Source organism: Chiloscyllium plagiosum, chromosome 32 (genome assembly GCF_004010195.1).
Source record: "Chiloscyllium plagiosum isolate BGI_BamShark_2017 chromosome 32, ASM401019v2, whole genome shotgun sequence".
Taxonomy (NCBI): Eukaryota; Metazoa; Chordata; class Chondrichthyes; order Orectolobiformes; family Hemiscylliidae; genus Chiloscyllium; species Chiloscyllium plagiosum.
The window spans coordinates 23,349,136-23,376,839 of NC_057741.1; the positions used below are offsets into that span (position 1 = coordinate 23,349,136).

General features: G+C 40.5%; 1 protein-coding gene across 1 annotated transcript in view; it reads left to right on the top strand.

Annotated features, from left to right (window-relative positions):
- The window catches only part of LOC122539251, an 85,887-nt gene that overhangs the window by 41,332 nt on the left and 16,851 nt on the right, over positions 1-27,704 (top strand). Inside the window, exons 9-12 of the mRNA XM_043673953.1 lie at positions 4,429-4,852; positions 9,169-9,299; positions 11,826-11,879; positions 19,966-20,154. Coding sequence (XP_043529888.1) covers positions 4,429-4,852; positions 9,169-9,299; positions 11,826-11,879; positions 19,966-20,154 — 798 coding nt within the window. The remainder of the gene's footprint in view (positions 1-4,428; positions 4,853-9,168; positions 9,300-11,825; positions 11,880-19,965; positions 20,155-27,704) is intronic.

Consider the following 27,704-nt stretch of genomic DNA (forward strand, 5'->3'; position numbering starts at 1 on the left):
AGACTTGTGTTGTGGAGCAACAGTATTTTATAAAAACCTGAATGTCCCTTGCTTTTGCTTCCAACCAGTCATCATCAAAACAATAGTTTTCAAATAACTGAGATGAGAGTAATTTGGTTACATTATGTATTGGCCATTGTCATATCTGTTTTGCTGATTTGGATCTTTTAGTCAGACTGAACAAACTTGTTAGTAATCATTAATGTTACTCTATGGAAACTTCTGAAGTCCATTCATTAGCAGTTTAATGTGGAAATCCAGGATGATGCGATTGGGATTATGTGTTTCCCCAGGTAGTACACTGTTGCGCTGTTCCCCAGACTGTGGCCAATGGGAAATCATTTGAATTGTGTAATATTGATGCGAAGGTGATCATTGCCACCTTGTGATAGTACAAAGTGATACCATGTCCCAACCATTGGTGGTGGGATGGAGTGTTGCCATGAATCCTTCTCCCTACGATAGTGTCAAGGGGCTGTTCTGTAGTTTGTGGTGGAGGATAGACCAGGAATGGGCCTCAGCAGAAGACGCTGTTGTTTTAGGTAATAGATGATCAGTTTTTAGCACTGTATACGGGTTACATTACACTGAGGTATGTAAACAATTACTTACAAACAATTGGTAAGACACATAGGCCTACATAAGGAGACTCTGCCTAACTACTGTCCACATGAATTGACCCAACTTCTCGATGCTCTGCCCAGTAGCTATTACATATCAGAGTGGAGAGAGTTTCAGATCATTAACCATTTCATAGCCATTACTTTATAGAATTAATTGCTCTCATGGCGTTGATTTCAATGTAAAATATTTTGAAAACGTTGCGCGTTGTTACATGAGTTTCAAATGGGGTTTCTGACAGCATACTAATTCCATAATTGATGCTGAACATCCTCACTGACCCTGTTTGCATTTGTAGAAAGCCAAATTGCCCCATTAGAAAATAATTCTTATTTTTATTTCCTTAGTTTATCTTTAGCTTCTAATTTAATTTAAACAGGATTACTTGTTTTACCGTCAGAAATCTGAATGTGATGGGCTTTAAACAGCATGTGCCCTTGCTTTGGTGTTGACCATAAAATCCAGCCAATTATATTTATTTATAAGGCACTTTGGAAAGTTTAAGTAATGATTTTTTTATAAGGGGCTGAGAGCTTATTTTCATCACAGCTATCACTGTAAAATCCGTACTGATAAATATCATCCTGCTTGACAACAGTCACAGTAAGACCATATGACACTGATGGAAGTCAAATTAAAATTAATAGTAAAATGATATACTCAGAAGCACTTGGCTTTCTATAAACAGAATTATTTAGAGCCTCCGTTGAATAAACAGGCTATCACTGATGCCATGTTATGTGGAGTCATATGGTTTTTGCACCAAACCACAGTCTCCTTTTTTTGTGTAGTTGAAACTGTCTATCCTGTAAACTGGGGCAATTTAATACCAATATCCTTCAGAGGTATTAATTTACCCTTTCACAGTTATAGTCATTTTTGACGATGATGGAGCGGGCACAGGAAAGCACCTCCTGATTGTACAGTAATTGGTTTAAAACATTGGCTGTGTTTATTTTCTGAGCGACCTTCACTGAACCCTTTTAAGCCTCTGAAAGCCTGGTACCAACTGGGTTGTGGGGGAGGGTAAGATGACGTGGTAGTAATGTCACTGGATTAGTAATTAGACCCCAGCCTCATGATTTGAGTTTAAATCCCAACATGGGAGATGGATGTAATTTGAATTCAATAAATATCTGGAATTAAGAGCTGACCTAATCGTGACCATGTAACCACTGTTGATTGTTGTAAAAGTCCATCTGGTTCACTAATGTCCCTTGGGAAGAAATCAGCCGTCCTTATCTAGTCTGGTTTGTGTCTGACTCCAGATCCCAGCAATGTTCTTTATCTTAGAAATTGTGGGATAGGGGATAACCACTATCGCCCAAATCCCACAGATGAATTTTTAAACAGGCAAACTATGCACAGATGTGCACTCTGCCTATTGGGATGCAAAATTGGCAGTGATATTTTTCAAATGCAGACTCTAAATTTGTTGTATGGCTCCCATAATAAACTCCAGCTGCAATCTGTGAGGTAAATGTGAAAACATGCATTAGGTAGTCCTGGAACCATCACTCACTGCTGGGTTTTCCTTTCGGATGTTAAGTTGCCAATTTCTCTGTTTCGCCGCATTAACCTCAGAGACAGTCGATAACAAGAGTTACCACTGTGCAACTTCCAAATTGCAGTTTCAATTACTTTTAGACTGGGACATTAATGCTGTGTTTGAATGTTTGACATGCAGAGTAATACTCTTTAATTTAAAATGAAAAGAAAAAGATGCTATGAATTGTTACGACTGTAGTGGAAAAAATGTGCTGGTAGACAGCCCCAATATTCCACCAGTCACATCATTAGTATAAATATTGATTCAATCACCAAAGTAGCCACTTGATTCCCTTTGTACTCTTATTCAGAATAAAAGGAAATTTTGCCTGGTTCCATTAATCAGTTCAAAACTGAGTATAGACCAAACATTATTCTTACATTGAGTGGTAAAATGGATTAATAACTGAGGTATAATCTGCAAATAGAACTATTTTCATTGATCTCAAACACAACACACTCACACCACAACACAAAAGATAACTGTCTCTGCAGAAATGATGATTTTTAAAAGAGAGCATTGATAAAACACCCCTGTTTGCCAAATGTCTGAAAGCAAATGGTAGAATTTGATGATTTCCCCCAGTTCACCAGGTTTCTTACAATTTTCTTCTTCTGGTGGTATATGCTTGACTCAGCTTGGTATGTCGGCAATGAGTAGAGGTAAACTTTCCCTTTCAGATGCCCAAACTAACAGTTTTTGGTTGGCATTCTATATATTGTCGAATCAACTTGTTCAGAGGTATTATTACACATCTCTAGGGTAGGCAGGTCTTGAACGTGGGTCTCCTGACTCAGAGGCAAGGACACCACCACTATGCTACAAGAGCCCAACCACTGGGTTTCCTGTTTCTGAAGTTGAATTGCTCAGAGCTGTAGACTGATAGCAGATCTTCAGTTTGGATTGTAATTAAGACAGATTGAAGTTTTCAGAAAACAGCCACAGTTCAGCTCTTCAGGATTTACTTGATCGTCAGAAACTCTGATGTTTGGAAACTTTATTATGTTCCCAAAACTGTCTCTGAGAGAGAGAGGGAAAAAGAGAGACTTAGAGCTCCTGAGCTTTCTTCCTTACTAGGTCCATAAAATAGAAAACTAAAGTTAAAAGGATTGCTCTAGATGCCCCAAAGACTTTCAAAACCATTTTTCCCAGCAATTAGGAATCATAAACCGCATCTTTTATCTTTGATCGTCTTTTCACCAATGTCATTTTACTTTCTGGAAACAACAGGTAAACCCCAACACACATTAGCTGTTGACTTCATGTCCAAGAGACCACTCAGTAAGCTCTTTTCAATCCAGAAGGTATCCAAACTATCCCATATCTTCTAGTTTTTTTTTTCACTTAGTCCTTAGACACAAATATATATTCCCACCATTTCGGGAAACAGGCCTTCTGAAGAAGGATAACTGGACCCAAAGCATTAACTCTGATTTCTCTCCACACATGCTGCCAGACCTGCTCGGCTTTTCCAGCCATTTCTGTTTTTGTTTCTGATTTACAGCTTCTGCAGTTCTTTTGGTTTTTCTAAGGTGTTAATTATTTGGAAATATGAAATAAAATCCTCAAAATGCTGGAAGCATTCAGGAGGTCAGGCAGCATCTGTGAAGAGAAACGGAAATAATACTTACATGTTCAAACTGGCTCCGTGTGTGGTTTTAATGGATCTGATGGATTTGAAGAGGGCTGAAAGAGGACAAACTGAGGAAAAGGCAAGAGACTTATTTAGTGGAAGAGGTGTGGCTGATATATTCAGAGGTTTAAGAGCAGGAGTGATCCGAATTAGTAGAGACAGATGCACAAATTATGGACATAACAGAAGCCACCAGTTATTTGAACTTTGTGCTTGAGGGTAGTTAATGGAAGTGTTGCAATATCAGGGAATATAACTGGGAGCAATTTTGAGTTTTTCAAGATGCCATAAGAAAAAGTAAGACAAAATTAGATGAATAAAGTCCCTTATCAATCATACACTGTAAAAGGTTTAAAGAAGTTAATGTAATTAATGTAACTAATTATGTTTGGGTCAATATGCTGCTCAGAGGAAGACAACTCCTTCTAATTTTCCACAGGCACAGAATGCATTGCATAAACTATAGTAATCAATGTTAGCAAATTACCTTTAAACTGCATCTCAAAATGCATAATACTATTGAGGCATTATCTAGTGTTTTGCTGTTGGTATCTTTAGGAAGTTGTTTAGTAGAGGTATTAATGAAGGATTAAAGGTTGATATTTTATCTATTTTGTCTCTGTAGGTAGCACCTTCTGTAGCAAATTCTAATGCAGATTACAATTTGCTGTCTATTCCTTGCGTGAGCCACAAAGATGCACCTCAGTCTTTTCTATCAAGGTCACATGATAACATGGAAAACTTCAACTTTGAGGCATGTGGGAAAACCACAGGAAAAGGGCAGGAGGAAGGACATCACCCTGAATCTGCTGAGCAATTTCACTGGACCCCACGGGACGGCTGTGAGATCTCTTATGGATGGGCTTGCAATGATAGAGGTGACCAGAAAAGTATATTGAACTCTGGTGAAAGTACAAGCAGCGCACTTCCAGAAGTGACAACAAGAAGTGGTCTGTCAGAGAGAATGGTGTCAACTCTTAAAGGTCATAACATCAAACAGAGGGCAGCAGCTGAATTGCAGGATGGGAAACGATCAACGATGGCCCAAGGTAATTAATTTGTTATAATTGACACAAAATATTCATTCCCTCTAACGTTTTAATAAAGATTTCTCCTTGAATAATTATAGTGTTTCATAAATAACTTAGTAGTTAACAGTTTCACAAATTAGTATTCAGTAAACAGCTCCATATATTGACTTATATTGCATCATTACAATCTTCTAATGCAATATACAATACTTTGGTTCTGACAGACAGTCTTGCCAATATTCAAAGTTCTACCTCTTGCCCTATGGCAACATTGTGATTGTGGATCAATTAAAGACCTAGATAACAAGCAGAGAAAGTCAAGAGATTTTGCTTGTTTCTAAAGGCAAATTATTCATGCAAAAGAGCTTATTAGATGTAAATAAGTGAGTACATTGTTAATATTTCAAATGTTGGGACTTCTTAAGGAACATGACCCAAATATTCGTGAAGTAAAATTTTGGAAAGATTGTTGTAGTCAATTTTTACTAATTTGAGATTTTCCTATAGATTATACAAAGGTAGAACCTCTCTCTATCTCTTATGCTTGCTGTAGTGACCCAGGAGTTTGGACTAAGCTGGGGATTCTACAGTTGGAGTTTCTGTTTCTGTATTGGTATGCTCATGAATAATCCAGTATATTACAGGAAGCTGTTGCGCTGGCAGAGGTAAATTGTGGTAACCTAAACATCAATGAATTTATATCCCAGCTAGAAGAAGGAAAACCCCATACTGGGGGGGGCAACTTGATGCTCAGGATGAGGCTTTGTTTTCAAAACTTGTGTGTAGTAGAGTGAGGGAATGAGAAGTGGGAATGCACTGCTGGATGACCCTTTCCCATGGTGGGCAGTCATAAGACTATACATGTGTATGGAACAAGTGGATGTTGTAGTGGCACAGTTACACAGCAGAGCTATGAAAGCTAGGTCCCCTCATCCATCTAGGTTGGTGTTAGAATCCATTAATTAACTTAACTTCCATTTTATTATTATTTAACTGGATAAAATGATGCAAGATAATATGAGGTGCTGCATTTTGTTGGGGTAAATCAGGGCAGGACTTATACACTTAATGGCAAGGTCTAGACCTTGGGATGCAGATTCATAGTTTCTTGAAAGTAGAGTCACAATGAGACAGTAATGAAGAAGGCTTTTGGTACATTTGCCTTTATTGGTTAGTGCAGTGAGTATAGGACTTGGGAGGTCATATTGTAGCTATACAGGACATTGGTGAGGCCACTTGGAATACTGCATTCAATTCTGGTCTCCCTTCAACAGGAAGGATGTTGTTAAACTTGAAACAGTTCATAAAAGATTTACAAGGATGTTGCCAAGGTTGCAAGGTTTGAACTGTAGCGAGAGGCTGGGATTACTTTCCCTGGAGCATTGGACGTTTAGGGGTGACCTTATGGAAGTTTATAAAATCATGAGGGACATTGATAGGGTGAATAGCCAAGGTCTTTTCCCAGGATAGGGGAGGAGAAAAATAGATGGTATAGGTTTAAGGTGCAGGGGGAAAGATTTAAAAGGAACCGAAGGGGCAACTTTGCCACAGGAAGTGGTGGAGGCTGGTAAAATTACAGCATTTAAAAGGCATCTAAATGGGTACATGAATAGGAAGGGTTTAGAAGGATATGCGCCAATGCTGGCAAATGGGATTTGGTTAATGTAGAATATCTGGTTAGTATGGATGAGTTGGACCGAAGGGTCTGTTTCAGTGCTGTACAACTCTATGACTCTAAATTGACTGAGCGAACAGTGTTAACAAAGCACAGTCAAGATGGTGTTTAAACAAAAGGTTTCATGCTATGCCCCAACTTGAAACATGTAACCCTTGCCAATAAATACTGACTGAGTATGAATTGGAAGTACAAGTCAGCCACTTGGCCCCTTCAGCTTCCTCTGCTATTCAATAACTTCATGGCTGGCCTGATTACTCTACATTCCTGCCTAACCCTGAATCTTTCACTCACTTGCTTGTCAAGAATGTATCCATATCTTCCTTAAAAATATTCAAAGAACCTGTTTCACCCCTTTTTGAGGGCCAGGCTGTTCAGGAGAGATGTTAGGAAGCATTTCCATGCATACAGATGTTTGGGACGCTCTTCCATAATCTGCAGTGGATGCTGGATTAGCTGTTAATTTTAAATCTATGACAGATAGAGTTTTGTTTAGCAAAGGGAGCAAAGGGATGAAAGGATATGGGACCAAAGACAAGGTTATGGAGTTAGGTCACATACTAGCCATGATCTCATTGAATGGCAGAACAGGCTGAATGGCCTACTCTACTCCTAAGTTTACAAGAGATTTCCAAAGACTCCCAACCCTGTGACAGAAATAAAAATCTCCTTATCTATGCCCTAAAAGGGCAACCCCCTAATTTTAAACAATGCCTCACCAGTTTTACATCCTCCCAACAAAGGAAACATCTTTCTGCATGTACCTCATCAAGCACCCTCAGGATCTTGTATGTTTCAGTTTAGTCATAGAGTCATACAGCAGAGAAACAGATTATGCTGACCATAATCCCAAACTAAACTAGGCCTACCTGCCTGCACTTGGCAGATATCCCTCCAAACATTTTTTATTCTTGTACTTATCCAAGTGGTTTTTAAGCGTTGTAACTAACCCAAATCCACCACTTCCTCTCGATGTTCATTCTACACATGAACTACGCTTTGTGTGAAATGAAATTGCCCCTCATGTCTTTTTTAAACCTTTCTCCTCTCACCTTAAAAATATGCCCCACCCGAGGGAAAACACATGAACCATTCACCTTGTTTATATCCCTCGTGATTTTGAAAACCTCTATAGGATCATCCTTCAACCTCCTATGCTCCAGTGAAAAAGGTCCCAGCCTATCCAGCCTCTCCCCACAACTACACCCTCCAATCCTGGCATCATCTTGGTAAATCTCTTCCAAATCTTCCTAATTATATCCTTCCCATAACAGGGTGACCAGAACTGGATACAGTATCCTAGAAGAGACCTCACCAAGGTCTTATACAACCCTCGCCCCCACCCACCACCACCTACCCAACCCCGACTCCCAGCAGCTTCCCTTGCCACCACAAGAGGTGGAAAACCTGTGCCCACACCTCCCCTCATCTCCATCCAAGGCCCCAAATGATCCTTCCACATTTGGCAGAGATTTTCCTGTACATCCAAACACCTTATCTACTGTGTCCATTGCTCTCAATGTGGTGTCCTCTACATTGGCGAGACAGAATGCCAACTCGTGAAATGTTTCAGAGAACATCTCTGGGACATACCCCACCAAACAACCCCACTGCCCTGTAGCCAACCACTTCAACTCCCCCTCCCATTCTGCCAAGGACATGAAAGTCCTGGGTCTCTTCCACTGCCAAATCCTAGCCTCCTGATGCGTGGAGGAAGAGTACCTCATCTTCCGCCTTGGGACCCTTCAACTACATGGCATCAACATCGATTTCACCAGTTTCCTCATCTCCCCTCCCCTATCTCATTGCAGATCCAACCATCCAACTCGGCACCGCCCGCTTCAACTGTCCCACCTGTCCAGCTTCCTTCCCACCTTTCTGCTCCACCCTCCGCAGTGATCTATCACCATCAGTCCCCCACCTGCTTCTACCTATTGTCTTCCAAATTACCTTTCCCCTAGCTCCACCCCCTTCATTTATCTCTCAACCCCACCCCCTTATTCCTGATGAAGGGCTTATGCCCGGAGCGTTGACCCTTCTGCTTCTCAGATGCTGCCTGACTTGCTGTGCTTTTCCAGCGCCACACTTTTCGACTCTAATCTCCAGGATCTGCAGTCCTCACTTTCTCCTGTTCAACCTCAACAAGCTGCTTCATAATCTTCTGAGCTTCAGCAGAGATAAGCCTAGCCTGTCCAATTTTTGTCAAAAGAGAATACTTCCATTCTAGGTGTTAGGCTAGTCAACCTTGGCTCAATAGCTTCTAAGACTTTGACATCCTTCCTTAAAAAAGTACAATACACAGTATTCCAATCCTCCAGGTCTTACCAGTACCCTGTATAACCAAAGCATAAACACTTTAATTTTGAATTCAGTTTTTCTCACAGTCAAAGATAATATTCTATGAACATTCCTGATTACTTGTTGTACCTTCATTTGAACCTTTTGTGATTTATGCACCACAACAATCTGATCCCTCTGCATCTCAGCGTTGTGCAGTCTCGCACCATTTTTGATCACATGGGTGCTTTTTAAAAAAAGTCTCACTGTGTGGAAGAAGGATGGTACTTTTCTGCTGAGACGCTTGTGTCCAGAAGTATTTTCTTGTGTGCAAAGACTTTGTTTCATTCATAACTTTCATCTTGGTGTTTCTTTTCCCCAGAGCCCCCCGCCCCAGTTACTTCACTCCATATTAATGGCCCCGTTGGACAGAACGGCCTGCTGATAATTTGGGAGAAACCTGTCATGGATGAAAATGGATGCAGCAATGGAACATTCATTCAAGGTTATCGGGTATAATAGAGACTAAGTACACTAATACTATACCGAATTTGCTGAACAAAAGATCGACTTAAGAGGTTTCAAAGAGAAAAAGAGCAGACCGCCTTTGGGTTTATTAGGTAAAAAAAAAGCAAAGTCAGTAAGAATAACCGAATCACCTCCGGTTTAAGGTACTGTACTGTTCACTGCTTATAACAACAGCATTTTGGATTCTCTGGTAGGGGCACCACCTACATAGAAAGAGGAACAAGCTGACTTACTTTACACTTGCCTGTCCGACTTCCAAAGCTGAAATGAATCTCATATTCTGGGCAGCTTCTAAATTAGTGATTTAATTCCAATTTAAATGAGACCAGTGATCCTTTTGGTCTTGCTTTCGTTTTGGGAGTTTTGTGTTTTTATGTGTTACCAACTTACGTTCAATACCGGCTTCTCTTCAGATTAAAACAAAGTACCCTTTTCCCGTAGCCCTGAAAACACCAGCTTTATATTAAATTCTATTAGTTGTCCATTCTATAACTTCTGTACAGAAAGTGATACATAGGAGTGATGGCTCAGTTAGCAATCTAATCAAATATTCCATAGATCTCAAGAGTTGAGTATTACCTTGATATAATTCCTGAGCAAGTTGGTGGGTTCATTGAAATTTTGAAGAATGAGAGGTGACCTTATCAAAATGTACAAGACTCTTAGGAGACTTGACAAGGAAGATACCAAAAGGTTATTTCCCCTTATGGGATAGTCTAGTGCCTGAGGGCATTATCTCACAATAAGGGGTTGCATATTTAAGACACAAATGAGGAGGAATTTCTTCCCTGAGAATTGTTTACTACAGAAGGTTGTTGAAGCTGGGTCATTCAGTAGATTTAAAGCTAAGATGGACAGATTTTTAACCAGTAAGGGAATTGAGGGGTTATATGGAAATAGTAGGAAAGTGGAGTTCAGAATTACCAGATCAGCCATGCTCCCATTGAATAGTAGAGCAGACTTGATGGGCTGAATGGCCTACTTTTGTTCCAATGCTTTATGGTCTTACTGAAGGGACACCATTCATTTAATGGAGGTGATTTATTGTTCAGAGAGTTGGACAACAGTTGCCAGTGTACGAGTAGTTGCCAATGTGTTTCATACAATTAATGAGACAGTTCAATTGAATGACTGTCATTGCTCCAAGTTTCTTCCTTGTACTCCTTTTAGAATTTTCTTCTGTTATCTGTTAAAGATATAGACTTATGCCAACTTGTACTTCCAATGAACCTCACAACTTGTTTTTAGTTTATCCAAGTGGCATCCTTTTTAATTGATTACAGTACAGTGAACAATTTCACAGTATTTATTAAGTATTGTAAGGCAGGTAGGTCCTTTTGGGAAGAAAGTGGGGTCTGCACATGCTGGAGATCAGAGCTGAAAATGTGTTGCTGGAAAAGCGCAGCAGGTCAGGCAGCATCCAGGGAACAGGAGAATCGACGTTTCAGGCATAAGCCCTTCTTCAGGAATGAGGAAAGTTTGTCCAGCGGGCTAAGATAAAAGGTAGGGAGGAGGGACTTGGGGGAGGGGCGTCGGAAATGCGATAGGTGGAAAGAGGTCAAGGTGAGGGTGATAGGTCAGACTGGGGTGGGGGCGGAGAGGTCAGGAAGAAGATTGCAGGTTAGGAAGGCGGTGCTGAGTTCGATGGATTTGACTGAGGTAGGTCCTTTTCCCAATCTAAAATTGAAGGAACTCTCAAGGGATTTGAAGAGCTCCCCTTGCTGCTTGTTCAGGGGTTTGCACGTGCCTGCTAGAGTTAGATAAATGGCAGCAAATTAGACAAGCCAAAAATACTGTCAAAACGTTTGTTTGTCACTTTCTCCAAGATTTTTGCATCAATTAATCTCAGGCAAGTGAATGTAAACGCAGGGGGCACAGTCTCAGGACAAAGGGTTAATTATTTAGGATTGAAACTAAGGGAAATTGCTTCACTCTGCGAGTTGTGAATCGTTGGAATTCCTTAGAAGCATGTTCCTTCATTTAACTTAATAAAGGTTAACATGAACAGTTTTTCCTCAATAAATTAAGGAATATGGGGAGTAAGTGAGAAAATAATGTTGTTGTAGAAGCTCTGCTGTGATTGAATCAAGGTTCAAGGGACAACATGTCTAGTCTGGGTCCAATTTTTAGTGTTCTTCTAGATGTAAAGATGAGGTAGAGTAGGGCAAGGTTGCAACCAATGTCCTGAGGGAGGAGAGTCTGTGTGGATATTGGAAGGGTTCAAAAGTCATCAGGGTGTTTGTCGTCAGGAAGGCTTGCTGTATGTAACATGTAGGTGTCGAGACTCTCCCCATGCCTTGGTTTAAATATTGCCTTTCATGAGATTCATAAAAAAACATTGCGATCCATGGCTGAATTCCAAATGGGGAATAAATATAAGGCTTGTGTTCTTGTTATATTTACATTTCAGATGGGCAAAACATGAGAGCAGGCTACCCCTTAACCTGTCTCTACCAGAACCTCTAACTTTTGAATTTATTTGCAAACCTTTTAATTTATCTAATTTGACAGATATTCATTGATGGCGAGTTTTACAAGTCGATAATGGGATCAGCCTGCACAAAGGTAAGAATGTGCTGTATATGTCTACTTTGATGCCATGTCTCTTAGGGTATTGTCTCTTTTTTTCAACATTAAATATTTCATGTGAGAATGTTGCCAAAATTATTTTGCATATTCAATTTGTGAAATCAAGATGAGTGAGATTATGACTTATGTGATCATCCTATCAAACAGCTGTTTTTGAATGTGTATGGGCACAATCTCCTTGAAGGAGGAGACAGTGAATCTGCAGATGCTGGAGATCAGAGTTGAGAGTGTGTTGCTGGAAAAGCACATCAGGGGAAGGCAGCATCCACGGAGCAGGAAAATCGATGTTTCGGGCAAAAATCCTTCATCAGGAATAGAGGCTGGGAGCCTCCAGAGTGGAGAGATAAAAGGAGGGTGGAGCTGGGGAGAAGGTAGCAAAGAACTCTTTGCTACCTTCCCCCACCCTCCTCTCTGACCAATCACGTCCATCCCCACCCCCATTCACCTATTTTATTCTTTGCTACCTTCTCCCAGTCCCCCCTACATTTAACTCTCCACCCTGGAAGCTCCCTGCTTCTATTCCTGATGAAGGGCTTTTGCCCGAAACGTCGATTTTCCTGCTCCTCAGATGCTGCCTGACCTGCTGTGCTTTTCCAGCACCACTCTGATCTAAACTCTTGTTTCCAGCGTCTGCAGTCCTCACTTTTGCTTAAAAAGCAGGATAATCGTATCCCAGCCAATTACAGTGCACTGTGCGTCATAAGCAAAGTAATAGAAGGGGTAATCAACAGTACTGTCAAGCAACATTGTCAAAGAGGTAACCTGCTCAGTGATGTTCAGTTTAGATTCCGGCAGGGCTAATGAACTGCTGACCTCAGTCTTGGTCCAACATGGACAAAAGAGCTGAAGTGAGAATGATTGATCTGAACAGAATTAGTTAGTGACAAAAAAACTGCAGATGCTGGAATCGCAGGTAGACAAGTTGGTTGCATTTGACTAAAGGAGCCCTGGAAAAAAACTGGACTCAATGGGAATTGGGTTTGGGGGGGATGGGGGTTTCCTCTGTGCTGGATGGAGTCATATCTAGCAGAAAGTTAAGAGGTCAGTCATTTCAGCCCTATTGCAGGAGCTCCTCAGGATAGGGTTCTGGGTCCAGCCATCTTCAGCTGCTTCATCACTGATACTACCTCCATCATAGGATCAAGGGATCGGGGATATTCACTAAGTATTGCACAATGTTTAGCTTCATTCACAACTGCATAGGTACTGAGAACCTGTGACTTGGGCTGATAAGTAGCAAGTAACATTCATGCCACACAGTGCCAGACAATGATCATCTCTAACAAAAAATAGACTAACCATCACTTCTTGAAGTTTACTGGCAGTACCTTTGCTAAATTCATTACTAACAACATCTTGAGAGTTATTATTGGCTACAAATGAAATAGACTAGCGATATAAATACTGTGGCTACAAGAACAGGTCAGAGGCTAGAAATACTGTGATGAATAACTCATCCCCTATCTACCAAACGCCTGTCCATCATCGACCAAGTTAGAAGTCAGGAGTGTGATAGAATGTTGTCCAGCTGTTTGGATAAGTGCAGCTCCAACAACTCTCGAGAAGCTTGACATTATTGAGGACAAAGTAGCCCTTTTGATGGGCATCCCATTCCACCGCCAGCAATATTCACCAACTTCACCATAAGCATACTTTGAAATCTCTGTCAGAGAGAGCCAAGAATGATTTAGTCATCCTATCTGTTCAGGGCTGAGACTGATCAGTACGTAGAATCAGTGAATAAGCAATGGTGGAGGAAGCTGTTGCTGAAGTAGAAAATTAGCCATGATCTACTCATGGAATAGATCCTGCTGCATTTCTTATGTTGTCACCTGTAGCAATGGTGGGCATAGGTGGGAGGTAGAAGGGGGCTGGAAATTGCTGTTACTTGCAAAAATAGTAAGAAAAGCTCTTTCAACATACACAGATCGGACTGGCCATGTGAGAAATTGGGAAATTTTTCAAAAGGTCCAATGAATGGTTCCACAGAGTGTTGAGAATATCTAATTTAATAATTTATATATTTTAAAGAATAACTTTTAGTATGACAATTGGATATTAAAGAAATAGATAAGTGGAAGCATTAAACTGGAAAGAAGTAACAACTCTGATGTAAACACGTTTAGGTTAATTAGATTTGAAAGCTTACTCCTTTAGATTAGAATTAATAATGTGAGAACCTTACACAATAGATGATCCATTGGATTGAGTCATAATGTCTACAATTATTTCAATTTATGACTTAAATTATTAATATAATTTTCAACAGAAACAATGAACAGGTTATAAGCAAGAATGTTTGTTGGTGGTGCCAGTATATCTGAAGAAAGGGCAATTATATCCATTAAAGATTATTTTATACATGTGAATCTATTTGGAGCATGCCAAAGCGTGTCATATTGCCACGAAGATGAACTGCAGTGGATATAATGGTTCCTTTGTTTTAATATGTGTGTGTGTGTATGTGTATGTGTATTTGTAGGGCGGGTCAGTCAGCAAGGGTCATGGATGAGGAGTTGAGAATAGCTGTGGGATGAGAAACATAGTGCCACTAGAAACTAGGCTGTTCTTAATTTTTAAGTTAATAAATATCCATACAAAGAGGCCCTGCACTCGAACTGAGGAGTCCACAATTTTGAAGTTTTGAATGAGAGTTGAAGGGTCTGTTCAGAAAATGCTAATGTAAGGATTCCCATGAAAATCTTGTACCTCGGAGAGTAGTCAGAATGCTAAATAGAATTAAAGTGAATTTCGGAAAGCTGTGGTATCCCTTTGGGTTGGTTCCAGAAGAAAAGAAATAGCCTTCAAGATGTAGTAGTACTGTGGAGAACCATGTAGGGGTGGTGGGGGTGTAGTTTAGGAAAGTAAACATAGAACTGGATTTATATCATGTATCTTCATTAACTATGTTTTTTGATCAGTGATATTTGCTGTATGTATTTTTACATAGACAGCAATATTCACTTTTGTTTAAAACTTGAAATTTTTTGGTATCACTTTTTTCAGTTCTGAGAATGAAAGTTCCCTAATAGGATCGCAAGTGTTGTATTCCTAGTGTCCTCTTTTTCTGGGTGGGAATTTTGAAAAAATCCTCCAGCCTTTCAGGGGAAGCCAGTTTTTTTCAATATAAGGGAAAATCTGATGGCTTGCTATTGAAGTTTATCAACATGCCTCTTAGAACAGACCACAGAAACAAATGGATCAATTTTTATTACAAACAACTAGCCAAGAAATCAATTAGATTTTCAGGCACTACTCGGTCCAATAACATCCTGAAACAAATCCAATAATTTTCCATTGAAACTATGACTGAAACATAGATTGATAATTACCACAGAAATTCTAAAAGTATATCTAAAAATAATTGACAGAAATTGGCAAAATCATTATAAGTAGATGCCTTATAGTTCATAAAATGTCAATATTTTGTGATCTATTATAGGCTCTTGAAATCCAAAATTATTGCACTGTAATTTCCTGAAGTAGAATAAAGATTAGCTCACTGTTAATCAGAATTGCCCTCTTCCATTTATTTACAGTGATTTTTTTTTTGTTTTACTAAAATTTGGTGAAAATGCATTCTGGTATTGTCAAAAGAAATGCTTGTGACTTCTCCAGCTGATTCAACGAAAGGCAAGATTATATAGGGATTCATTACAATTAGATGGTCAAACCATCAGTCTGTATTGATAACGCTACCACTAGAGCCAGATCTTATGCCGGTTTCACCATTAACTGTAATCTTCCTCTTGTCTTATTGAGTTACTTATGCTTACAAAATTTTGGGGACCAGAGCCTTCTGATTTAACTTACTGCTTTGAATCTTGGATCTATCCTTACGGGTCAATGTTCTTCAATTAGTTCTATTTGTGTTTTCCACAATTGTACTTTCTAATAAATAAAAGTGTGTGATGTGGGTTTGCTTGCTGAGCTGGAAGGTTCATTTTCAGACGTTTCGTCACCATACTAGGTAACATCTTCAGTGAGCCTCTGTGCCGAAACATCTGAAAATGAAACTTCCAGCTCAGCGAGCAAATTACATCCAGAACCTCAACCTGAGCTAAAACTCTTCTCAAAACTTGTTAAAAATGCTTGAGGTTTTAAAATAAACATTGTGAAAAGGGAAAACAGGCCTTCCCTGAGTGAAGAGAATTCTATATCTCCTTAAACCATCAGTTTGAATGACACTAACAGAGCAAGGACTGAGGAGTAGCGCAAAATAAAGTGTGTGATTATATTGTCAAAATCAGGCAAGCAAGAGAAATGAACAGAGACAAAGAAAGATGGAATTAACAGAGAGAGAGGAGGGAAAGACAGAAACAATAAGGAAATTGTATTGGTATATTTGCACAAGAGTTAAACCTGAAGAATGGGACTGAGCACTCGTTAATTTTCAGAGACAAAGACGTTGACTGGCAATAGTTAATACATATTGCATTATTAAAAGGGTACTTAAACTGAAATGGACATTCCCTAACTTTCTGTGGTAGACTAATTCCCACATACCATGCAAATACAACACATTTTAGACCATTTAATGTATTTCAAAGATGAACCAGTCAGCTAGAGGCATTTGTGTAAGCTAACAGTAAACCCCAGACAGTAATCTTTACCCCTTACTTGATGTTGATGCCACATCCTTAACAATTGTTCTGATTTTGCAATCTGCCCAAGCTTTCTACAAGGGTTGGCTAGATTTCAACTCAAATTCAACCAATACTGCTCTATGCTGACTGTCAAGGCCATAAGAAATAGTCTAGGATCGCATGAAATGATTGGGAACCCAGTGGGAAAGGCTGAAGTAGAGCGACCATCCATTGTTTCTAAGAATTCCAAGCTCCATGAAACCAGCCATTTTAAAAAATAGTGGTTGCCCACATATCTTGCTTTCAGCCTGACATGGGGGTTTGCGTGCCATTGGGGAGAGGTTTGTGCAAGCATTGGGAGGTTTAGGCTGGATTTGAAGTCAGGTCAAATGACTGATGAAGAGCTGAAGAGGTTGCCAGGTGCCAAGGTGGGCCAGGCACAAAGCATGCCTCAAGGCTCCAGCTCTATGCCCAAAAATTAAAATAGTTCATTATATACTCACCCGGCAAAGTTCCCTTACCATCTGGCACTGCCCCATTCCCATTCATGCACCTGATGCTATCTTATGCCCTCTAAATGTATCCCCATGACTCCTCTTACTACCTAACACCTTTGCCTACTCCCATGGCCCTTCATATCCTGACTTTCACCTTATGCCCCTCTGCCCATCCCCATGCCCCCTATGCTAACGTATTACCTACACCCATGTACCACGCTTGCCTCCTCCACCTATGAAATCAACTTACTTAGTATCCACAAGTACCTTGCGTACAGGAGAAAAACATAAGGTCTATATTACACACTGCAATTTCTTGATTAAAACACTCATTCATTAAAATTCATTTTGATCGGTCTTGAATGGCTTTAACACTACTTCCCAATATTGACATTTCTTAGCCCTTCTTGATAGATCTTGACACATCTTAATAGATTTTGGACAATCTTGACACATTGACAGTTCGTGAAGTTTCTTGACGAGTCTAGATATATTTGACACTACTTGACAGGTCATAGAATTTTTGCAGTACGGAAGCAGGCCATTCAGCCCATCAATTCCTCACCGACCCTCTGAAGCGCATCCCACCCAAACCCATTAACACCCTCCCCCAACTTTATTCCCTGTAATTCTGCATTTCCCATAACTAAAACACCTAGCATGTATATCCCTGGGCACTATGGACAATTTAGCATGGCCAATCCACTTAACTTGGACATCTATGGACTTGTAAGGAAATCGGAGCATCTGGAAGACATCCATGAATACACAGGGAGAATGTGCAAACTCTACAGAGATAGTCACCTGAGGCTAGAATCAAACCTTGGTCCCTGATGCTGTGAGGCAGCAGTGCTAACCACTGAGCCACCATGCCACCCCAATTAGATCCTTGACAATTCTGACACTTCCAACTGATTTATGTATTTCTTACGGACAATGTTCTCTGCAGCTAACCATCTCAAAGGGTACATGACTATCCCCTACTGAAAGACTTTCTGACTCCATCATTAAAGGATACCTGATGCCTTCTTCCCCAGAAAGTATATCCAGAGGGAGACTTCAACTTTCCAAAGGGAACCCTAACTATCCTGAAGAAATGTACTGCAAGAAGTCTGGATTCCACATTTATGACTCTTCCCAAGTGGGATTTAAATAGAATTACATCTGTGTGAAGCTCAACAGCCTCATCCCCACTCCCATAGAAATGAGAAGTGTTGAGTTCAGAGCCACAATTGCAACTGTGGGCTACTTTCACCATGTTGGAGAGCCTTTCTGACCTGGGTGAAAATCTGGCCAGGGTTAGATTCCCTACAATGTGGAAACAGGCTCTGTGGCCTAACAAGTCCACACCGACCCTCTAAAGAGTAACTCAGCCAAACCCATTTCCCTCTGACTAATGCACCTAACACTATGGGCAATTTAGCATGGTCAATCCACCTAACCTGCACATCTTTGGACTGTGAGAGGAAACCGGGGCATTCGGAGGAAACCCACACAGACACGGGGAGAATGTGCAAACTCCACACAGACAGTCTGCCCAAGGCTGGAATCGAATCCTGGTGCTGTGAGGCAGCAGTGCTAACCACTGAGCCACTGTGCCACCCTTAGTGAGCAAGTCATGGAGTGATGTAACATCTAACTTTTGTTAGATGGCTGGCCAAAGCTGACATGCTGATTGAGATAGGTTTGAGAGATTTGCCCTGATGGGTATTCCAGAGCGTCCTTCTCACAAGATAACTTTTGACTTTGCTGTCGGCGAGTGATGACCATGCTCAATGTATGTGTGTGCAGTCCATTGGTGTCTTCCACTATTCTCTACAATTGTGGGAATCCTGGGACTTCAGAAGCTGATGCTTGATTCCAAATAATAAATGAGTTTTCCATTTGCAAATGTAGCTTTATCGTTTGCTTGATCCCTCTGTAGGCAACCAGCTGATTCTCTGGAAAAGTTTCTGAGCTTATCATTCATGGAACCTCACATGTGAATCTTTAAATCAGCTTCAGGAATGTGATATTGCTCCATTTCATATTTCCCTATGCTAGCTGGCATATTTAAATTGTGATTGAGACTCACCAAGTTTGATACCAATGAAGGAAATAAGCTGGCTAATAGCCAAGTGAATTCTGTCCTGCATGTTTACAGAAAATTCTTCTTAAGTGTAGCAAAATTGCCCTTGCAGTAATTTGTTTCACTACATTATTAGGTATTCTGTTTATTTTCTGTGAATGACTCACTAGTTTTTCTTACTCTTTATATTCTATCGCCTTATCCTGACTCTCAATTCACCTGTCAAAAAAAGAGATTCTGCCCTGTAGGTCTAACACAGATAGCATGATATCTTGTTCTTTTAATTTTGTAGTTAAGATGAAACAAAAGCTCATGTTTTTCCCAGTCTAGATTAAGCTATATAAGCATATTAATCTTGTACATTACCATATGATCACCTGATCTTCTGCAATTTAGGGTAAATGAAGTCAGCTTACTACATTTTCATTTATGTAATGCAGGCGTTGCCATGGGAGCATGGAGATATTGATAAATCACAGCCGATCACTGCAAATGCAGCCAAATTAGCATTGTGCACAGGCAAATCCTGTGCTATATTTAGCTCCAAGACTAAATCAATTCTAATATGAGACACATTATTTAACTGTCTCTCCACTTTGAGAACTGCAAGTTATCTTCAGTTAAACATCCAAGTTTTTGACTTTAAATTTACCTCAGATGACTAACAGGCCCCAAGATGAGTTTGGGATAATTGACTGAAGTGTAAACATCATCAGGAAAAAATGGTCCTAACTGTCACCAACAGTTTCTGCACTGTGAAAAATCTATAACTAGTCCTTGATGAATTATTTTAGCTAAATCAGTTATTAGAAAATGTCAGAGAAAAGTTGAGGGAATTTTTCATCTCCACTTCAAAGGCAGTAGTCTGGTAATTGACTTTTAAATGAAATTGCTTCTTTCATACGTTCCAGATCCTGTTGGAAGATCTTGACCTGAGTGTGCCATTTCAAGTCAGTATCCAAACGGTTGGAGCCAATGGTCTGGCTTCTGAGAAATTTACTGTCCTATTTCTGAACAGCCAATCACATAAGAAACCATTATCAGTGCAACCCCACCTTTCACTGACTGATCAGACTAACAAGACTTCAGAGACACTACAGGTACAGCATGTTTTCATCTAAAAATCTGTGCACGGTGTTTTTGGAAGTTTTTTGGTCTTAAGTTAAAAGTATCAATTGTTTAACAATCTGAAAGAAATGTCTCTTAAAGAAATATAAAGAAATTGTCTCACATCAGTTTATGGATGGAGCACAAAGGATAATGCAAGATTGCAGTAAACATGTCTACGTACATTCTGCTATTTTCAATCACATTCACATCAGCAAAGGGTTAAAGTGATCAAAATCACAGGATATGCATTATTTCTTATATTTCTCTCAATTTTTCAAATAGCTGGTTAATTATTTTATATTTTGCTCAGTCCTGAGCGGTAAATGATTTGCATAAATAGGAAACTAAGACAAGCTTAGACAGAATATTAAAGGTACTGCAAGAAAAAGAGTCTTTGGAATTTGAGTATATTGCTCTGATATAATATAAAACAGGTTTGGCAGTGTCTGTGGGAAGAAAGCAAAGTTACCATTTGAGTCTGATGACTCCAGTTGCCTCCCACATTTCAAAGATGTGCAGGTAAGGCGGATTGGCCGTACTAAATTGCCCATAATGTCCCAGGGGTGTGCAGGTGAGGTGGATGAGCCATGGGCAATGCAGGGCTACAGGTATATGATCAGGGGAGGGATGGGTCTGGGTGGGATGCTCTTTGGAAGGTCGGAGGGGACTTAATGGGCTAAATAGCCTGCTGCCACACTGTAGAGAATCTATTTAGTATCTTACAAGGTTCCGCTATATACGAAACTCTCTTGCTTAGCCAAACTACAGCTATATTACAGGCAGTTACTCAACAATGTAGATAATTGTCCAGGTTGCCAAGCCTACAACCATCATGATAAACCCATGTCAACAAATTACTGTTCCCAACAATTCAGTCTCAATCGTCAGCAAAAGGATGGAAGCTGTCATTGATCGCGCTACCAAGTGGCAATTAATTAGCAGATTTGAAGGGCTCACCAACACTCAGTTTGGGTTTGGTTCAAGAACCCATCATAACCTTTTTGTCCAAACATGGACAAAAGAACTGCATTCCTGAGGTGAGGTGAGAGTGACTGCTCTATATGTTTGCTTGTGACTTCATCTGTTCAGATCTGTTTATCTTCTCAAAACCTTTAAGCTCTGACTATATAAATTTTAATTTTAACACGTCTTTTTAAATTTAGCATAGCACTTTATTTATTGTATATAAAATGACTATTCTCATTTTGAGCTGCAGAACTGGGTCATTAGGCAATCATGGCTGATATAACTTACTCACTGTACTGTGCAGGGGTTCAGGCTGTAGTGATTGTGCAGTTTCATCTCCTGCAGTTGAATAGTTGTAACAATCTTAACCAGCCTATTTATTCATCAAATTCTAATCATTTGTAGGCATTTTTAATCTTCCTAAAATTTAATTAGGAAAGTGACGTTAACCTTTCTTTGATCATCACCATTTGTGTTGGTGAACTTCCATTTGTTCCTATCGTCCAAACTGAAGTTTCCATGGTTTATTGAGCCAGAATGTAAAAATAAACTGTTTGATTAAGATGATTTGCAGGTGCTGGTGTTGGACTGTGGTGGACAAATTAAAAAATCACACAACACCCAGGTTGTAGTCCAACAGGTTTTTTGGAAGCTCCTACATGCACACGCATATAAGCTTATGGGGTGAATTTGTTTTTGCATTTTATTTTGCTCAAAAACTGCATGAATCCATATAAAATTCTAAAACTATACAGAGGGTTTGTCAGTTTGATGTAGCATTGGGACACAGACAGACTTCACACCTATTGTTAGAAAAGCTGAGCTATCTTGAGAATGTAATTTAAAAGAAGTTCTGGGATTTACATCTCAAAGAATAGAAACCAACACATCCCATTAAAAAAGATGAAAGTTTTAATGTAAGATTGTTTACTGTATCACATCTCCATGACATTGGGTTCCTTTGACTATAAATTCTGTGAGCTTGATCATAACATCCATAGCCACCTGATGAAGGAGCGGCACTCCAAAATAAACCTGCTGCACTATAACCTGATGTTATGTGATTGATTGAGATAATCCTACCTACTGTCAATGGAGAACTGTACTCGCAAACCAACAGCGTCTTTTCAATTGTCTGATGTGTCACACCACTGCGATGTTTATAACATGATGTAGTCCTACCCTGAGAGACATCAGTATAAAAATGGGCAAATGATGAATCAGAACTGGTTTGTTATTTCTATTATAGTAGAGATTAATGGGTAGAAAACCCATTAAACCAATTTCCATCCCCTTTTAGCTGCTGCTATGATGTTGTAATGGAAAGGTTTTGATGGTCATTGTAGTTACACATGCTGTTGTAGGCATAGCAACAGTGAACATTGAGGTTTTTTTTGCAGTTTTCTCATTTGAAGAAAATGACAAAAGACCTCTTCAATTTTCTTTTGGCCTTGGTTGATACAGGATACAAACTGAAAAAGGATCTGGAATTTAAGCAGTGTGCTCCAGTATGCAAAATCCAGTTTGTAAATAGATAACGTGCTGAGCTGGTCTTGGATTTGGGAACAAAAAGCAGCAGTGAACATTTTAGTGAGAGGATTGAAAAGGCCCCAGGTTTGTGCTGTGTGACAGACCCATGTTCTGTCTGAATTGGCTGATATGCCAGCACAGAATATATAATCAGCTTCAGTGCTTTCAGACTAGATTCCCTGTTGGTTAGAGTGATCTCAGCCTGAACGTTCATCCTCGAGGTGGGGGGCTAGTGGGAGTTGGGCAATTGCCTGGCTGCATGTGCCCATCTTGGGAGAAAGTGGCTCCAGGAGTGTGATCTCAATGCCCAGAGTTGGGGGACAGGGCTACTGATGAGTGCAGATTGGCAGATTCCTGAGATATCAAGCGCTGAGGTGAGGGGCTGTTAAATGGACCGTTTTGATGCTGCAGGACAAACATGTAAGGACCTATAGTTACCATCTGCATTCTTCGCATGCCCCATACATGCCACCTCATGTGTCTCCGTTGCCACCCTGAGTAATATCTTCCATGCCAAGCTATGCCCCTCATGACCCTGTGCCAGGCTATAGCACTTGTGTGCTCATTCACCCACCATAGACTGTATAGAAGCAATGAGTTCTACAGTGAAAGCAGTATGTCAGAATTATTCATAATTTTTTGCCCTTGTTTTAAAAAATTGCCCTTTGGCACAGGCCACAAGGTCTCTTCATGCAGACTGTACCCTGAAAGTTTGCTTCTCGGGTTGCACCTGCAGTGACAAGTGAATTCCCAGCTTTGCAAACATGGCCTTTTAAAATGGCTGGTGGAGGGAGTTTGACTGGTGCCCCCACCCACGCCACCTCCGGAAGAACTAAGCAGGATGCCAATGGCAGAGGAAGGCTTGGTGGAAAGCATGCCCCAGGGATCTAGGAACTGTGTCCAAAGTTTAAAAATAAACATTCAACTTGAAGCATTCTCCCAGTCCTCACTGCTGCACACTCTTCATGCCAAAACAAGCCACCTTATATCCTCCTCCAAACCACCTCCCCCCTCCCCCCAACCCCCCTCAACACTTATGCCCACAAGCTAAAGCATGCTGTCCAAACAATCTCGACGGTCTCTTATTCCTGAACTGAAGAAGGGTCACTGGACACAAAATGTTAACTCTGCTTTCTCTCCACAAATGCTGCTATGTCTATGAGTTTCTCCAGTAATTTTCTGTTTTTTGTTTGTCAGATCTCCAGCATCCTCTGTAACACTTAGCGTGATGCTTGTGTACTGAAGGTGTATGCATAGCTTGATGCAGCCACACAGAGAGGTACTCATTAATCGCCTCAGGCGACTGACTGTGTGGAGTTTGCACATTCTCCCCGTGTCTGCGTGGGTTTCCTCCGGGTGCTCTGGTTTCCTCCCACAGTCCAAAGATGTGCAGGTCAGGTGAATTGGCCATGCTAAATTGCCCGTAGTGTTAGGTAAGGGGTAAATGTAGGGGTATGGGTGGGTTGCGCTTCGGCGGGGCGGTGTGGACTTGTTGGGCCGAAGGGCCTGTTTCCACACTTTAAGTAATCTAATCTAATCTAATCTAATCTAATCTAATCTAATCTAATCTAAAAGACAGTTGTATGGACAGTTCTTTCTTCCTTTGTCTAGAGATTTTGGCCAATTCAAAGATGTGCAGGTTAGGTGGATTGGCTATGCTAAATTGACCATAGTGTTCAGGGATGTGTAGGTTCGGTGCTTTCGGCAGGGTAGAATAATAGGGCAGGGGAATGGGTCTGGGTGGGTTACTTGGTTACTGGGTGGGGAATGGATCTGGGCCAGTGTGGACTTGTTGGGCTAAAGGGCCTGTTTCCACACTGTAGGGATTCTATGATTCTTTTTATTTTATTGCATAGAAATACATTTAGTTTCCTTGGGACATGGGATATGGTCCCATTGGGATATGGTCCTGAAGTTCTGTTGGGCTGCACTGGTTCTTCGGAGGTTTGATCAGTATCTTATAAGAGAGTAACCTTCCACATGCCCCTTTAAAAGAGGGTAATGGCTATGACTAAAGGTGGCGAATTCCTAAGCTAGGACCCCTGGCTTTTGCTGCATAGTCAAAGACCCAGGATTGCATTTTGCTAGCCAAATACACTAAACCTGCATCATGTGAAGAACTGAGATCAGGAGGAATTTCTTCAACCAGAGGGAAGTGAATGTGTGGAACTCATTTCTGTAGAGGGCTGTGGAGGCTGAAGTGTTAAGAACGTTTTTTAATGCAATGCTTGATGATATGGCTTTGTTTAGAAAAGGAAAATGATGGTTAAATTTTAGGTAGTCACTATAGTTCTTACCAGACCATACAGGTACTCTCTCATTAGAGCGAAACACAACTGGTCATGGTTTAACCTGAGGGCCACCATGCCTCAGGCAAGGAGAGAGATTGAAAAGGAGAGCCCTTCATGGTAACCTCATCTGGTAAAGGAATTACACTCAAGCTGTTGATGTTACACTGGATCAGAGAGCGGCCATCTGAGTTAACCAGCGTCCTCATTAAATTTGTTAGTATTATGAAAATAGAAAAGTTTTCAGATTTATTTATCCAGTAGATGAAATGATCTTTCTGCATTGAACAGTACTGAGATTCATATTTCACTGTGTCAATTGTGTCTTGATCTCTGCAGCTTGATTAAAGTTTTGATATTTTCATTGATTGACATGTCATCCATCTCTTTAGCCTTTGAAGCAGGAGAGGTTTAGTTGACATAGCTTGGCATTGGAATTTCCTTATGAATATTTGGCTGAGCTCCAAACACAATTAATTGATTCAGCACTGCAGGAATCAATAACACAGCTGTCAGGAGGACTATGATTTTAGTTTAGATTAACAGTTTTATAAGCTCCTAGGAGGGTTCTTTTTCCTGTGAAGCTTGAATGACTGTTATTTTGATATTTTTTGTAAAAAATCTCAGGTTCCCCTGTGTTATTATAAGACTCATGAGTCCTGTCTGTTGTGGAAACTGCATGAGTGAGCATGGGGGAATATGGATTGGACATTGAAGAAATATGAAGGGAATGGATGATTTGGCAGTGCCGGTGTTGGACTGGGGTGTACAAAGTTAAAAACACACAACACCAGGTTATAGTCCAACAGGTTTATTTGGAAGCACTAGCTTTCGGAGCGCTGTTCTTTCATCAGGTGGTTGTGGAGTATAAGATCGTAAGACATAGAATTTATAGCACAAGTTTACAGTGTGATGTAACTGAAATTATATATTAAAAAAGTCCTTGATTTTTTTTGTTAAGTCTCTCAGCTTTTAGAATGGGCATGTTGGTTTTAGTTCTTTCATATGTAAATCCCAGAACTTTTTTAAAATTACATTATCAAGTGAACTTTAACAATAGGTGCCGAGCCGGCCCAGATAATGCATTGAGGGTGTGGGGTGCCTGTGTGAGGTTGTCTATGCCCCAATGTTCAGATTGATTCTAATCTAAAAAGGGGATTTACAGAATCTTACATGGATTCATACAGTTTTTGAGCAAAATAAAATGTAATTCTGCAAGTACAAATTCACCGCACAAACTTGTGTGTGTGTGCGCGCGCGTGCGCGCGGGGGGAGGGGGGGGGGTAATGAGTGTCTGTGAGAGAGTGTGTGTATGTGTGTGAGTGTAAAGGGGTATAAGTCTTTGAGAGGGAGTGTATGAGCGTATGAGAGAGGGTTTGCATGAATGTGTGTGTATGATTGTGTATGCAGCGCAGTGGGGTCACCTGTAGGGTATCATGAGCTCAAGGTCCCGGTTGAGGCCATTCGCATGGGTACCAAACTTGGCTATCAGTCTCTGCTTGCCCTCTTTCCGTTGTTGCCTGTCCTGAAGTCTTGGAGGATGGTCACCCAAAGATCCAAGGCCAAATGTCCCAGACCGCTGGGGGGGGGTGGAATATGGAGAATAAGGAGCTGTGGAGGAGGAGATGGATGGGTTGGGGTAAAGGATGACGGGCTTATAGAGGACAGGTATGGGAGAGAATGTGAGGAGTAGGAACTAACACTCAGGTATAAAATTGGAAAGCATTCTAAGCTGCCAGTCTTGGTAACCTATGTTCTGAACGTGGGTCTGCATCAGAGGTAGCAGTGTCCTCGCCCATCTGTCCTGAGAATACCTTTGATTGGGCTCTGCTGGTAGGGGAGTTAGATTGTAACTTTGGCAAAGCTCCTGAATCATGAATCCTACCCCAAAGGGGAAAGTCTAGCTTTGGGAGCTGAGGTGGTGGCCAGTGCACTCAGTGAATGGTGATGTCCCCAGGTTGAAAGTAGACCTCAACAATACGGTCAAAGCCAAGATGAACATCTATCCATTGATTGACAAACTCAGGTGGCACCAACTGTTTTTTTCATAACTGAGATCTTACCACTGGGATCATGAGCCACAGAATTTCAGTGATGGCATCTCATGCTGTGACTTTGATCACCAAGCCGAGTATTTGATGACATCACTGGTAAACTGAATTACAGAGTGAAATTGCTTCAATTTAACTTCTTTGAATGACTTTCTAAATGTGCTTTTAATAAGAAGAGTTCTGTGCCTTAGGTGAGTTTGTGATCTCCATTTTAATTATATTGTATTAGATCTAATAGCTTGCCATTTCAAGAAATTTCATTAATGAGGTTGGAAGATTATGAAATCTAAAATGCATTCCCCAAGAAGTTAATTCAGTCTGGTCTGCAATACAAACAGAGCAAAGGGACCAATTTCTGAACTGTATCATGGTCATAGGGCTCAGGCATGCTCAACATTAGGCCTCAGGAAGCTTGTTAGCAGAAGACAGGAATGGTAACAGCTCTGGTAAACCTCAAAGGATTATTAGGTAGTGACTATGAGGTGAGTTAAGTGACTGGGAGAGGGAGAAATGGGGCACTGGCTGTATTCGGAACAGTCCAGTTTTACAAACAAACTTGAAACATTTTTACATTAAAAATATTTAATATCTGTTTCAGAGAACATCCTGGACATCTAGTTTTTGCTATTAGTAACATGTTTGATCACAGCGTTCTAGCTTTAGTAAGGGCACATGGTTGCTGTCATCTTGGGAGTTATGGCAATT